Below are 15,451 nucleotides of genomic sequence, written 5' to 3'. Positions count from 1 at the left end.
TAGAAGGCAGAAACCTGGCCACCGCCCATCTTCAACTCATTGCACTACAGCAAGCGTCCTACGTCACTTCCTGTTTCTCTACGTGTTGGTAGCGTAGCTTGTTTGTTGTGTGTATGGTTTGTCTCTTCCACAGTCAAACGTTGCTTATTTTTTCCACTGCAACGAATACTTCACCTTGTACTAAAATACGTCACCTCACACACTTATAGCTCCTGTTTTCCTCACTTATCCAGCAGTGGTTTAGCGTTGGTTAATTCTGCTAGCTTAGCTAATTGATCAGCGATGGTTTCTCTGTCTGCCTCTCTCTCTTGCTCTCTCTTTCATTTTGCACAAGTTCTGCTTTTTCTCATCCTAAAGGGTCCGTGAACGAGACATATTGCCGATGTTGGTGAGGATAAAGAAGTTTGTAACACTGTTTAAAGTCACACTGCTGAGACATGAGAGCACAGCAGCATCTCTAAAGTCTCAAGCTCAGGCGAGGCAAGAGACCGATGCAGTCAGACAGTTGATTACAAGATAGAAAATTGTTGACTATTTTGATAATTGATTAGTTGTTTAAGTCACTTTTTAGACAAAAACGTCAAACATTTGCTGGTTCTTCAGTTTTTGAACTGCTGGTTGGACAAAACATGCAATGTGAAGATGTAACTTTGGGCCTTGGGAAACTGTGATGAGATTTTTTTCACAATTTTATGGACTAAACAATTAACTGTGAAAATAAACAACGAAGACCAAGTGGTTATAAACCAGAATTGCGCTTTATTGACTTCGAGACATCAGGACACAGACAAGGCTGGAGATTTTACAAGTGAACACTGAGAAAGAGACAGAACTGCCTTGTTCAAAAACTATATTCTCTACTATTGCTAAGTAGAGTCTAAGTCTGCTTGATGTCCCATGTAGTAAAAAAAAGACAGCAACAAACATTTTCAGGGAGTCACAGTGAAAAGAATTTGATGTAAAAAATGCAGGACGTGGGATCGAGTATCAGCTCACTGGGTGATATTTATCATTAATTAAAAGCCGTGGAGTTCAGTTAAAGGATGAGGGACGGTACAAATCAGTTTGAGAAAGTCCCTGCATGTGAAGTTCAGTGGCTTCTGAATGTACCACTGTGGTACAAGTTAACCAGTGTTTTCCACAGGTCTTAGTCCTCTCCGTGACTTGCAGGTGTGGAAACAAGTGAAGGAGGCTCCTCCTCGTCTGAATCAAACTCCACATTCTCATCTTTGACCCACTTGCCGCTTCGGTCTTGCAACCACCCCTGGCTAAGAAATAAACAAATCCAGATGAAGACCATGAGGTTGGCACAGTCAGATAACGCAGTAGTGTCAATGTGCAGTCCTAACAGCTCTGTACCTTTTCAGCTTGAGGTAGTGTTCCATCTCTCTCCTCCTCTGGGCTGTTACAGGCTCTGCTTCCTGTGTCACTGCTACTGATGGATGTGACTCGTTATTGGCTGCAGAAGACATGTCCACAGTTAAAGCACAAGCTGATCTGGGTTGCCTTTAACACAAAGAGTTCCTGTGAAAGATTTTACCTTCTGAACTGCTTTCTGATAAACTGTTTGAAACTTCAGTTTGCTGACGTGCTTTTTCTTGTTCAGATGCTGTTTTGCTGGAATGGTTGTCACTTCGGTCTGAGCTGAGGCTGTCCAGTCCTTTTTCAGATTTTGTACTAAAGAAAAAAACAAAACAAAAAAAACAACACAACCTTTATTTCTTTTTAGCGATTTAAACTATGTGAGGTGAGAATTCGTATATGAAATAACCACCCCGCTCACCTGGTTTTTCTGTGGCAGCTGTTGTATGGTACAGACTTCAATAAAGCGTGATGTGTGAGCTTCCGTGTTTGTGCCAATAAAGGGGCTGAACAGGAGGGTTCCTTAAAACACAACAAAACACTGCATGTAGACTTATAGGGTTAAGGTTAAGTGTTTCCAGAACCATAGAGGGATCATTCAGAAGTCAAATGTTGTTTGTCTTTTCCACAGCAGACAACAACTTTAAATTGGTTGACAACATGTCATATGGCAGCCAGAGAGCCACACGATGTCCTGGACACGAGACAAGTCAAAGAGAGACTGTCCAGCTCATGTTGTTTTTCTGCAGAGGTGATTCACTGACCTTCTGTCTTTTGCTTAGGAGGTAACTGAACAACAACTCAAAGGAGCAAACACACCTTATGGCCATTAACTGTATACAGTATAGTGCGGGCGATCTAACAACTTTAGATAATCATCAATTGTGTAGTTGTTGGATCGCAGATAAAAAACCCCCAAAACAAAACAAACACCAGATCGCTAAACCCTAACTGTAGTTACCAACCTGTCTTTTGTCTTCCATCTTGACGTAGTTTTCATGTTGCCTTTTTATTATTTCATTCTTCAGTTGTGCTTTCTTGCCATAGAATGCTTTTAGACCTGAAGAAATAAAACAAAAACGATTATTTTCTAAACCATTCATAATTTCTTTTAATGTCTACATGTCGAGTTGGGCGATACGGCAATACGGACGATGAGACAGTATAAATCTGTCAGGCAACAGAACAGTTGCCACATCGTACGTACCACAGTACTGTAGTTACCCCTTCGGTTTCTCTGCTTGTATTTTGTCACTGTGAGGAATTGTTTCAAATAAATGAGCTGCATATTTCCATCACAGTTATAAAGAGACCTAACTTGTTGGGAACTCTATGCATGAAAAGCAAACAAACAGAGAAACAGAGTAGGATTTATTCTCAGAGCAGCCATTTACCACTCGTACAAGACCTAAGAGACATCAGAGCTCAGCAGCAACAGTTTTGGTTTTGATATCTATTACTAATAACTATTTATTAATTATTAAATGTTTTAATGACGTCAGGGAATGTGGAAAACCTAAAATTTAAAAGAAAAAGAACATAACAGAAACACATCCTTTTCGACAAAAACAGGATACTTGATGTGCCCCTCATGACAAACGCCAGCTGCTTGCTAGAAGCAACAAAGCTAACATTTCAGCAGGAAGTCAAAGGTTAGCCAACAAAACGGTCACCAACACTAGATTATCCTTGAAAAGAGAGGAGAACATTATCGAAACACTTCACCCCAAAATTACTTATGGAATGAACTCATAATCATCAGATCAGAAAAAGAGCGACTGGGCTGTAAACGTCTCACCTTCCAGATGCCTTTTGCCCTTTCTGTGGACTGTCAGCATATCAACCGTGTCAAACACCGGGCGGTAGGAGCACACAAGGCAAGTGTATCTGGAGCAGGTTAAATGTAACTACATATCATCAGCCAGCTTATTTTGTGTCAACAGCCATTAACAACATCAAAATATAAGACTGTCTTTCCCGAATGTATCAGTGTTTAAGTTCACCTTCCATTTTTTAGAAGAGCTGCTTCATCCTCTGGAATAAAATTAGACAGCAGATCTGCCACACGGCGTTTCTGAAAGAAAAGACAACGACGTTGGACAGCAACAGTAGAGCGATTAATTCACCTTTTTATATTTATTCTTTAGTTTCAACAACGCAGCTCTCAACACCATAGCGGTTTGCAGCTAGCTAGGATGCTAACAACACTAAACTAAGTTCTCAGCTGAAATCTCGTGCTGAAATGCTTGAAAGAACAAACTGTTACCTTCAGGATGTTCAACTGACTCTTGTCATCACCTTCCCTTTTAAAAGACATACTTATTAGGGTTGTTTATCTGAAAGCTGTTTGTCACGCGTTAGCTACCTACTTTACGACAACGATAAGCTTTAACCTGATGGCAATGTTGCGTTCCCAGTCAAAGGGGGAAATTGGACACATGAGTTTCCTTTTTGAAAATACCGTTTAGCTTAGTTTGTATATAGTAAGTTGTTTTGAACTCGGAGTTTAGCAATAGCCGTCAATTTTTACTATTTTTTCTGAGATTGGAGAATCCTGTTAAACCATCCAGGATTCATGATTATGCATTGGCATTAATTCTGTTTCAAACGATAAACTATATAGATGGCTTCAAGTTGTATGTATTTTCCAATTACTGTAAACGCAGCGCTTGTGACGAATCATGGGACAAGTCATGCAACACGGCAGTCATGGCAACATGTGAGCAGACAGCTGGCAGCAGGAAACATGAAAAGATTAACAATAACAACCGTCAGCAACTTTTCAAGTGTTTATTTGAGAGATAAGGTAGGTTAAAGTTGTAGTCAAGTTTGATAAGTTGTTGTCATTACCCGTGGCAAACGCTTGCCACATACAGTCACAGCGTGATAGTTTTCAATAAAGTATGCTCGTCAGGTTAATTAGCTAAGTCGACGACTTAGCTAGATGGCTAACTAAGCTGCTAGTTTGGTTATTCCAACGCATATGTAAGTTAAATAAGTTGCATTCCTACGATGTGAACAACACTTACAAGTGCGTCTTTGGCAACCGTAATTTACGACTGTGAGCTCGGTGGCCAACTTAACTCTAGCGAAGTGGTTCGCGAACATGTCCGGGGAGCGAGCACCTTTGCCAGCCGGGGGCACCGGCCTTCTCCGCGGCAGCCGTACCAAGTCGTATGGCAGTTTGGTCCGGTCTCCGCTCTCTCCGATTCGCCAGAGACGCATTGAGCACAAAATTCAGCCAGGAGAAACCTTGCAAGGGCTTTCCCTGAAATATGGAGTCTCGGTGAGTATTGTTTCTAGTGAATCTATTATAAGTCAAATTCTGTATCTGTATTGATTGTCTGCGATTTATTTTAAGCCCGCATTAGATAAAATACACAATATTCTTATATCATGCCGCCCTCTATAGTTGTTTACAGTATTCGGACGTACAAATCAATCGTGTAATGTTTGCTTTAATCACAGTGTGTATATACATTTTTCTTACTGTTTTTATCTTGGCTATTTCTTCATTCAGTTTTGAACGTTAATTGGACTTACTCAGTGGTTCAGTAAAATAAAGGAATCTTTACAAGAACATCATCACAAACAAGACAGCACTTTAATTAAATTTATTCAGTTGTTACCATTTGCATGCTAAGGAATTGCTTCAGCTTGAAACGCCATACAAGAGTGAACAATTTAATTGCAGTGCTGTTGGTATCCTCCTTGTGATTCTTGAATTTCCCTCGGGATCAATAAAGTTTCTATCTGTCTATCTATCTATCTATTTTAGTAAATCAAAAAGTATCAGTGTTTTTGAAGCGGGTTGAGCTCAAAAAGAATTTTGCAAAAAACTGACAAGATCATCTCTTACAGATGGAACAAATCAAAAGAGCAAACAGGATGTACACCAATGACTCCATATTCCTGAAGAAGTCCTTGTCAATTCCTGTGCTGTCAGACTTGGACTGCTGTCCTGGTGAGGTGGATTTGGTTTTTGAAGACAGCAAAGAAGGCTGTGATTCTGCTAAAAATGGGCACACAGAGAACTCCTTTGAGACGAAGCAAGATGATGGCACAGGAGTATCAGACCTTACTCCAGGGGATTTTTTGAAAAGATTGGATGGTTTGATAAATCAGTCCAAGCAGGCGGCTGTCAAAGGATGCCTGGAAGCAGAGAAAAGGTACATTTGCATGGCCCTCACTGTTTGTTTGTTTACAGTGGTCGTTCAGACAGTCACGCTTCATGTTTGTTATGACAGAGTCCTCAAGTGTTACCATTTCAGTTGCTACTGTGCTGCAATTTGGCAGCCCAAATTGTCCCTCTAAGAGACCAGCCACTTGGTGCTGGTTATGGACATTTTTCAGCAGGCTGACCAATTAAATGTATTGCTATACGCTTATAGGTATGTAAGCCATCATCAGCGAGTGTGCAGTTTCCTCCATGCTTTATTTGGTGGAAACTGCACACTGACATGGACCTAAGTCCACAGGTCAAACACTTAATGCGCCCATCCAACTCCCTGGCCTCAACATTCTTATGAACCGCTTCCTGCCTTGAAACCACGCTTTGAGTGAAAATAAAAATGTCAGTACATGTTAGTTGCAGTTGAATGTAATTCAGAGGAGACCTGTTTGTTATTTTAGCAGGACTCTTATAGCAAGACTTCTTCAGACTCGCTGTATCTTTTCATCTGTTTGTTCTTCACAGGGTTGCCGCCCTAGAAGCAGCTTGCACCAGCAGGACATCAGACTGTCGGCCGCTCACAAGGTCGCAGAGTGTCATTTCATCTCCCAGAAAACAGCAGCAGCAGCAGACACCACATGGAGCAGTACCACTAACTATCACCAAACTCACCAAGAAACTGAGAGACAGGGAAGATGAGATCTTCCAGCTGTGACATGTTGTTTCTGCTGTCTCACTCTGATCATTAAAGAAACTTTCCCAGAGAGCGATGTCACTGGCTTCGGCCTCCAGCATAATAGAGCATTACACATAAAAGAACAGATCTTATCTGATCCCCTGCTGTGATGCTGCTGTAATGACTTGGAGTTTAAAAGTCTTTTCTCACTGCCATTTAAAATAGACTATATAATGTTAAGTTACACTGTCTTTTAACGGGTTTTTAAAAGGAATATCGCACTTATGTATCCTTTTTATTTATTTGTTGGGACATACTTTAGATTATGAAAAGCTCCATATTCCCCCGACAGCTGCTTTTGGCTTGTTTTCACGTGCAGAAATTAAAAGAATGAAATGTGGAAAATGAGAATTCAGTCATGTTGATTTAGTCATATGACTCTTCATACGGTCATGTGTCATGCTACCTCACAGCCTGCGAATGCACAGTCACACAAGTTTTCAGAATTAAAGCTTTACATGCCACAGCTTTAGCTATGGTATGTAAAGCATACAAGTCATGTTCACTGTAATATCAAGATGACAAAATTGCTCACAAATGTTACTGCTTAAGAGTTTAAACTGTAATGGAGCCAAAGTTTAAAAAAGAGACATGTCTTTTAGGAATGCATTGTGACAGCAGTCATTTTATTATTTGCTATGGGCATATTTTTCTTTCAAAAGTTTTGTATAGTTCATTTTAGAATTAAAAAAAAATGTGTGAATTCATCACATTCGGGGTCTAAGTATATGTTTCTTCACACTTACAAGGTTGAGCTCTGTGGCCCTCAAAAGCACCTCAAGAACCTGTTAACTAGCATTAGCACTTTAAACACAGCTTTCTTTAGTTTTACAGTTTAACTGGCTTTTCTCTACATTATTGTTTCACATAAAGATGAAAATATTGAGCAGTTAAACTCTATACAAGGTGGAGTGTCCATTCAGGGCTTGATTTTTCTCATGTCTGTTGATATTCTATGTCTTTTTAATGTAAAACCAAAGACTAACACCTGCAATCCAAGCTCATGCAGTCAATGCATTTTAAAAGTCAGTGTTTTTGTTGATGCTTCTAGACCTGTTTTGAATATGAGACTATAAGGTATAAGTAATTGTCCACTCTGGTGTTATTAGCTCTACTATTGGCTGGCTTCTGGATGCTTCTGTAAATACAGTACATTGACTTGCTGAAGCAACATCTTGACCACCAGATGGCAGTGCTGTATTACACTGGCTTTGTTCTCTGTCTGTTCTTTATGCAATCTGTCCACCTGTTTTGACTCAACACAACTTTTATAGCTCTTAACCACTGATATACTTTTTATGTTCAAGTTTGGTTTCTGCAAACATTGTCTAAACAGACAAGTTACAATTATTATCTATGACTTCTGAACATTAATAACTTGAGGAATGACTCAGTCAACTTTGTTTTTTATCCCACGTGTTCTTTGAGAATGACAGGGCATCACTTTTGTTCTCAAAGCACTCATGTAGCCAGTCTTCAGCAGCAGTAAGACCAATTTCATCCAAAAGTTCTGAGTCTCAAGTTAGTCTGCCACTTTGACTGTGAAGATCTCCCAGTGTCTGACTGACATTTTATTGTTTGTATCATATTGTCCCATCCTCCACCAGTTTGTTGAGTCCTTTGCAGATCTTGGTGAGGTTGGGTCGGAAGGGGCCGTTGGGGTCGTACAGTTTGGTCAAGAGCTCTGGGTTGGAGTAATGGTTGAAGACATGGTTGATGCGACCGTGTGATTTTGTGGTGAGGTGGCTGTTGACCAGCTTCAGCAGCAGATCCCTGCAGCTGGTCAGGAGGTCCTCCATCACTGCCTTGTCAAAGGTGAAGTCCACCTGCACCAGTCAGGAGGGATATAGAATGTTGTCACTGTGAGGGTTTGTATTTCTGTATTTAACAAAAAACATCTAATCTCACAGAGGATCTGTAACTGCAGGTAATACATGAGTGCTACAACCCCGCTTTCAAAAAAAGTTTGTAAAACGTAAATAAAAACAGACTGCAATCGTGCAGCTAATCTGTGTTGTTGAGCACATGTAGTAACATCCTTTTATACAATCCTGTGTTTGACAAAGTGGTGAAGGATCCTTCTTTGACACGCAGTCATGATACTATCACCTTATACAGGTGAAGCTCTGTACCTGTGGACTGTGCTAGTCTTTAGTTACCTCTGTCCCAGCTGTACTGGAATCAGATTCAGAATAAGGATGTATTTACTGAAATCAATGAGGTAAGTTGATGAAACATTGCAGTTATTGTTTTTATTGTCTTACATTGTCTATTTATGCTTTAAAAATTACCCTAACTTTTTTGGAATCTCATGTATATGTAGTAGCAGACTCATGCATTATGAATTAATCGAGTCCTTGATGTCTGCACATCCTTGAAAAGAAAGCCAATGGCAGTTGTCACTTTGACATTGGAAAGTGTGGTACAAATCTATCCTTGTGTTCTGACATATGTTACGAAAGCAGAGATGGAAACAAGCTAAATTAAGGCAACTTGAGTGTGTGTTTGCACTAATAACAACAAGCGCTTCATAGCAATGACTTTTTACTTTTGAATGGAGATTAGAAAAATGATATAGTCTTTATGTACTGCCTCTTGTTCATCACTTCAGTTTTAATGAACTTAGACTTGTCCGTAAAAAGTCTGTAGTTTTCTGGGATTTTTATCCCTTTGTCTGTTAAATTGAAGATGTTTTTGACAGTGTATATTTCACTGAGTAAATATAAGTTCTGTCGATCTGAAACCTGCTCATACCTTGTACTTCTTAGAACCTTAGCCCCAGTCTAATGGAGCTTTCACACTGGCACAGTTCGGTTTGATTCCAAACTAAGCTTAACTTTAAACTGTAACCATTAGATATAGTAGCAGTCCATTGTGAGTCATATGGCCCTTGTCTTAGGTTAACCCCTTGCGACTAAGCTATCCCAGGGTTGGCTCTTAGCCCAGAGCTGAGGTAAGCTGAGGGGCTGAGAACATGCAGTACCAAACACACAGTGGAAACGTACCTCATAAAAGCTGATAGCTGTCATGGCACCTTGGTGCAGCTTCTTCTTAAACTCCTGGGCCGTTCCCAGCTCCTCTGTGCTGAATCGGTTGTTCCTGAACAGCACTCCAATCTTCACGGCTATCTTGATCAGGTTTTTGATCACTTTCTGGGCCTCTGTTTTATTACCCGAGAAGTCTTTGGAGATGTGGTACAGTTCATCCAGGATCTCACTGGTGGTGTCATCAATGAACATTTGGACAGAGGTTTTGTTGGCCATGGTGCTGAGGATCTTCTTCTGTGCCCTCAGGGCCATGTCCTTTGAGCTGAAGGAGTCCATGGTTGCCTGAATTGACAGGGAGAAGGAAAAAATATTTAGCATTTTTCAAAGAAACGATGATGAGTTACAATATCCAAAATTAGGTCAGTTAACCACACACAGTGCGCCCAGTCACAGAGGTAAATGTTTTTTTTTGTTGAAGTCCAACTTTCTCTGAATGGATTAATTGCTCTGTAGCATGTATGAGGCAGTTATGTTTCTATGATTTATGTTATGTCTCTCAAAATTTGTATTTGTGTTCTCCCTGCATTTGGAAAAATCTCTCTCTCTGCCCATACCTGACATTAGATTCTTTTTCTTCTTATTATTATCATTAATTTGAACAAAAGTCATCAAAATGCAGGAAATTAAGTGTTTGGTGGTTATATTTTCTTGGGTAAGTCCCCCACTTAGTGTGTGTTTTTCCCAGTTTTAAAATATAATTTTTGCTCTTCTCGGTCAATAACAAAAAGGAGAAGTTTCAGTATTTTCTCCATTGCCTGAATACAAAATAAAGTGCCAAATGTAAGAGGAGCGCCTACACTACCAAAAATAATGAAGATATTTAGAGATGCCGCTTTATAGGAAGAGGAAGAACGTTTTCACACCTGGGTGCTCAGCACAACTTCAGCCATTTACAGCCACACTGTTAGCAGCTTCAGTAGTTGGACATTAAGTGCTGTGTTGATGGGCTGTTTGTCACTATGAAGGCTGGGGAGGACAACACATGTTCACTTCTCCTGTCCATGTTTCCCAGATATCGTGACAGTTTGACCCTCCGGTCATTACTTTAACCTTCAGATTTCCACCTATCCAGACATGTCATTTAAGTACATTTCAGTGACAACATTTTAAAGCTCCATTATGTGTCTTTTTTAAGATAATATTCTCACTGTGTTAAATTAACAGAGGCTGGAATACAGTGTCAAGTATTTCAATACAGTGCCAGTGTTTGTTTTTGTATCTGACATGCACATATGATGCCAAAAGGGAAAAGTACCATGGAAGAGACTCCATTGAGACTTTTAATTTCTCCACTGAGGTTTTGACCACACCTAGCATCCATGACAGACAACCCACCCCCCAGGGAGGTCATCAGTGTGTATGCAGCATGCTATGACACAACCACAAAATCCACTGTTTATCTTTGATTGTCAACACAGTTTGAATTAATTCCCTTTTAATTACATTCGATTTTCCTCTAATCTCTAACATGAAAACTGGCAGATTTGGAGTGAATAAATTCACAGAGGAAAACTGCAATTCATTTGGCTGATGTTCTTATTAGGGAAGCATACAAAGGTTGGGTGTGTAAAATAAGTTTAAATTCCCTCAGCAACAAAATAACAAAGGATTGGAATAATATGACTCTTAAAGAAGACGAAGCAAATACACAAGGCGTACTTGTAGAATACTTATGCTTGACAGGTAAGTCCTAGATCTCTCTCCAACTCATCTCCAAAACACACAGATGAAGAGCAGCTTAACTTTTATTTAAATGCTTAATCTTAATCCTGAGTATTTGCGATGAGCAACATTCACACATTTAGTGTGTGAACAAGCCTGGAAGAGTTACTGAGCATCTTTCAGTGTAACTTTCCACACTAAGCCCCACTTCTGGCCTGTGTGGACAAGTATTTCAGAGGAGCTGGTAAGCTGCATAGCTGAGACAGGTCCCTGCCTGCTGCTTCCAGATTACATCAGTGGTAGTGTTGGGGGCAGCACACCAGAAGTGAGCACCCTGGATGCAACCTCCAAATTAATTACTGGCCAGGGGTCTGCCTTTGGGTAAAAGAGCAGCTAATGTGTCATGGAAACATGTGCATTACCAGCAGTATATTGTCTGTAGTCTGTCAGTTAGAGGACTGCATGATGGCTGCTTAGGCAGCGTTATTCAAATGATGATGTTCTCGTTGTCTGACTTCAGTGATGCACTTTCAGCAAACGACTACGGCTCGCTAATAAATGAAAAAGCAATCTGGTCACATTAACGATCGTATGCAAATATCAGCGCTCATTCCGACTGTCCCCATCGCTGGTGTAAAGCATCTATAATAAGCAAATAGTCACTTTTATGGGATATCTCACTAGGTTCCATTTTGCACACGCAGTCATTCATTTTGAACAAGTGTCACATTTCTAATAGCTCACTTTGTTAGAAAAGCTTTGGGTTCCCTGTGGGGAATTAAAGAGCATTCATTAGATTAATTTCCCTGAACGGTGATAATGGAAGCACAGCAGCGTGATAGCTATTTCAGATTCATGCTTCAATCTCATTTATTTGCTAAAAAGACTACAGGGATTTGAAGGACACGCACAGTGCGTAGTCATCAGTCAGTATTCCACATAGTGGAATGTAGCTTCACAGCTGGAGGTTGGTCGCTTCTAGGCTTCTCGTGCATGTGCATTGTTTATTTTATGCAGATCTGTTGGAAGTTTGAGACCATTTGGAGAGTGTTGAAAACATTTCCCTGTTACAGCAGCACATTGCCATGAAACCTCTTCTCTGTAATGAACGCCGTTGAGTCGGTTACATCGAGGACTCTTTAAAAGCATAATTTTTTGGACAGACGGATTGAAGAGTGCTTTTAAGCATCGGCTTGTTGTTGACCAGGGAGTGACTGCATTACATGTTCAAGTGTTTATTTCCCTCATAAAAATGCCTGCCTGAACTGACAAGTGACCCAATACTGTCAGAAGAGCAAAATGAAAAACAGAGTAGAAGTGGAAGCATTGCATTAGAGATGGTCCCACTTGGGTTTGGAGTTACTGTAACAGCCACCCGGTGAGGACTCCTCAAACATTAGATTAATGGACAGTCAAAGGGAGACTGCTGATTGGCCTAGCCATCCAGGCAGGCAGCAGAGATAAATATTTAGCATTCCTCAGCTGACAGCCTCTGTGTTTGTGTACATGTATGAACTTGTGCACACGTGAATGTGCGCTTTTGAAAGTGGTTTCCGGTTGTTTTAGTTGAGGAATGTTTTCAAATAAAAGAATATATTGGATTTTTGTGTGTGTGCACTTGTGTGCTCATGTCCTTGCCCTTTCCAGCATATGTGTATGTGTGTATATGTGTGTGAGCATGAAGATAAATCCTCTCACAGGGCTTAGAGGGGGATTCATGGAGCCCCTTCTGACTCAGCCGATCACAGTGTGCCTTGTACTGTTGTTAGAGTGCAGCAGGCCCTCGTTACAGACAGACATCCTCACTGACTCCCAGCACCAGACTGGGCACACTGAGTTGTAGCTGATGAGACTGAGGGAGGGTTAGGAGGTGTCTTTCGGCTGCCAGCAGCCTTTGATCAGGTCAAACAATGAGAATGTTCCAGAAAAAACACGTAGAAAGGCTGTATCCCTCAGTCAGATGGAAACAAGGAGACTCTTTATTAAAAGTGCTGAGCTACAAAGGTGGTTGTGTTGAACCGGTGCAACTTTGTTTTGTCCTGGTGATGAACCAGAGTGGATTATATGATAACAGTAAAACTTAGTAGGGACCAACTGACGTGTTTAAGGGACAATATTTTATTATATTATTAATAGACAAAGGTCTGATTTACATTTGCATTAAAAATAAAAATCTACGTGTTATTAGAGTAACCAGTGATGGGATGTACAGTAACTAAGTATGAGTTTGAGGTTCTTTACTTTCCACAAAATCGCAAACACATTGAATATCGTGGGCCAGGCTAATGATCTGTCTGTGCTTTGTCCTTACACAGCAGCTGGCTGTGTGAGATGAACGTTGTGCCAGGATGAAGTGTCACTTCCGCCTCATGTTTTCAACTGTGAGCAAAAGAGCTGAAGGCTGATGTGTATCTTGTGTAGTTTGTAGCCCTTAATGTTATTTTACTTCAGTGGCATATTGAATTCTTTATGCAAGTTTATTTCATTTGACAAAATCATTGGTTTAAACAAACAAAAAATTTTCTGCGACAGAAAAGGAAGCATTTTGAAATTCTCAAAAAGCACATATTGCAGTTTCTCTTTCAACATTGCACAACTTTTTTGAGTCGAGTTGCTCAACCTGTCCCTTCTACGGTGCCTCAAAAGGGAAGCGAAAGACAGCAGTTGGTGAGACGGCGGGGTGTCATCAGCAAAGGCCCACAGCTTGCATTTGACCTGCGTATCTGCACCGCAGTGCAAGTAACATCTTTCATCGTCTCTGACCTAACGTGCTTCAAATCAAAGTAGGCCAGTAAAGGAGGGAAAGTCCACTGCCTAGAGATTTGAGTTGAGCAACTCCCAGCGTGCACAAACAAAATTGTGATTTCTACATCTGTGTCACAGTACTTGTCCCAGCATGACTGTGAGCATACAACCGCGCTCAAGATGGGGAAGTCGACAGAAGTCACAATTTGTTCCAATTTGTCTCTCCTGGGCACCAATGAAGAATATACTTAATTTTTCCATGAACAAGAGAAGGCGAAACACTGCTAATCTGGGCCCTGAGGATTTTATTCTTCACTGGCACATGAATGCAGCAGAAGTCTCTTACCTGTGTGTGTTCTGAGTCCCCCTCCCTCCTGCTCTGTGTCAGATCTCTCTCTCTCTCCCTCTGCTGTGGGTCTCAGGGTGACAGCACCGGCCAGATTCAATGAGATCCCTTCATCTTCACCACGAGCACAGCCTGAACTTCCAGAACACAGCCCTCCTGCAGCGCTACTGTCAGTGCTGCCACCCTATCTTAAGATAGTGTTGACTTGTACTTCCTTGAGGAACTAAATTGCTATGACACACCCCTCACTGTGTGTGTGTGTGTGTGTGTGTGTGTGTGTCTCTCTCTCTCTCTCAGTCCCTCCCTCTCTCTCTCTCTCTCTCTGACTGCTCTCTATCTTGTGTTTCCTTCTTAAATTCAAACCCTTCAAACCTGCTGTATTTCTTTCTCACCCTTTGTCATTACACCTTGCCACTCTCTCTGAATCTGTCCGTCTCTCCCCCCTGGCTCCTCTCTGTACTGCTGACGTTGTCCCTCTGCTTGTTCTGACAAGTGAAAACCCCTCGAAAGAATTTAGCAATAATCCAGTGATGCAGCTAGTTGAAAAGGGAGTGGCTTAACCCCTTTTTTGTGTTCACCTTCGCTGGAATGCAGCTCCTGTCAGTGTCGCTGAGCACCACGTCCCTTCCTGTGTGTCTGTCGTACAAAGCAGAATCAAAACAGGAGTCAGGAGTGTGACACAAACCTTCACATAGCCACAGCTTTACTGGAACTAAATGCTTTTACCAACCTGCGGGACTTGAGATATAAAGCTTATGGACAAAATGCAACCCGGCCTCCAGAATAAATGTTGTCAGCACACGTTTCCAGCACTTACCATTAATATATCGTGTGTGTATTGACGCAGTTACGTCTGGCCCTGAACATTTATTTTATTGATCTATAATTTTTGAAGTTGAATTTACAAAAAACCTTGGAACATGAACTAATTGAACATAAAACATAATGATGCCACTGAGTGCACTTTGTCCCTGACAGTTGATCCTCATGAAAAATACACTTCATAAAGTAATTCCCTCTGGAGCGGTGACACCTGATTGCAGTCACAGCATTGGCTAATAAAATCTGAAAGCCAGTATCACTTTTATGAATGAAGCTTTGTTTGAGCTGGTTGTAAAACCTGCCTACCTTTTGAAGTGTTCTGTAAGCGAGTGAAATGTAAATACTGATGTGGGTGATATAGGATATAATCCAGAGTAACCAATAAAGAGCCTGTTGTTCACAACAGAGCAGTCAGTGTACAGCAAACATGTCCGAAATGAATTCAACGATTTATTTAGAAATCAGGAAGCGTCCCCGGATTCTAAAGCTGTTTGTTTATCTGTAGTTTTATCTGAATTGCAACCAGCTGTGCTAAAGGGGCTGTTGGCTGAACCTCAGAC

The 15,451-nt window shown here is 40.9% G+C and overlaps 3 protein-coding genes across 4 annotated transcripts; 1 reads left to right on the top strand and 2 right to left on the bottom strand.

The window, feature by feature from the left end:
• Window positions 1-739: 739 nt before the first annotated feature.
• Window positions 740-3,778, bottom strand: scnm1 (sodium channel modifier 1). Its single transcript, XM_046400396.1, has 8 exons — window positions 3,629-3,778; window positions 3,366-3,436; window positions 3,161-3,249; window positions 2,328-2,422; window positions 1,784-1,884; window positions 1,541-1,677; window positions 1,360-1,459; window positions 740-1,268 (listed from the first exon to the last, which is right to left on the bottom strand). The coding sequence occupies exons 1-8, from the start codon at window positions 3,677-3,679 to the stop codon at window positions 1,148-1,150; spliced, it is 765 nt and encodes a 254-aa protein (XP_046256352.1). The 5' UTR covers window positions 3,680-3,778; the 3' UTR covers window positions 740-1,147.
• A 245-nt stretch (window positions 3,779-4,023) lies between these two features.
• lysmd1 (LysM, putative peptidoglycan-binding, domain containing 1) lies at window positions 4,024-6,979 on the top strand. 2 transcript variants are annotated; one of them, XM_046400397.1, is made up of 3 exons: window positions 4,024-4,168; window positions 5,224-5,531; window positions 6,059-6,979. In XM_046400397.1, exons 1-3 carry the CDS (start codon window positions 4,109-4,111, stop codon window positions 6,246-6,248), a joined length of 558 nt encoding a protein of 185 aa, XP_046256353.1. In that variant the 5' UTR covers window positions 4,024-4,108; the 3' UTR covers window positions 6,249-6,979. The 2 variants fall into 2 exon arrangements, with proteins under 2 accessions (XP_046256353.1, XP_046256354.1); XM_046400398.1 differs by having other exon boundaries at window positions 4,028-4,648.
• Window positions 6,871-14,496, bottom strand: tnfaip8l2b (tumor necrosis factor, alpha-induced protein 8-like 2b). Its single transcript, XM_046400400.1, has 3 exons — window positions 14,070-14,496; window positions 9,275-9,598; window positions 6,871-8,095 (listed from the first exon to the last, which is right to left on the bottom strand). Exons 2-3 carry the CDS (start codon window positions 9,590-9,592, stop codon window positions 7,853-7,855), a joined length of 561 nt encoding a protein of 186 aa, XP_046256356.1. The 5' UTR covers window positions 9,593-9,598; window positions 14,070-14,496; the 3' UTR covers window positions 6,871-7,852.
• Between the last annotated feature and the right edge of the window lie 955 nt (window positions 14,497-15,451).

This window comes from Scatophagus argus, chromosome 9 (genome assembly GCF_020382885.2).
Source record: "Scatophagus argus isolate fScaArg1 chromosome 9, fScaArg1.pri, whole genome shotgun sequence".
Taxonomy (NCBI): domain Eukaryota; kingdom Metazoa; phylum Chordata; class Actinopteri; family Scatophagidae; genus Scatophagus; species Scatophagus argus.
This window is presented reverse-complemented; position numbering and strand designations above follow the sequence as displayed.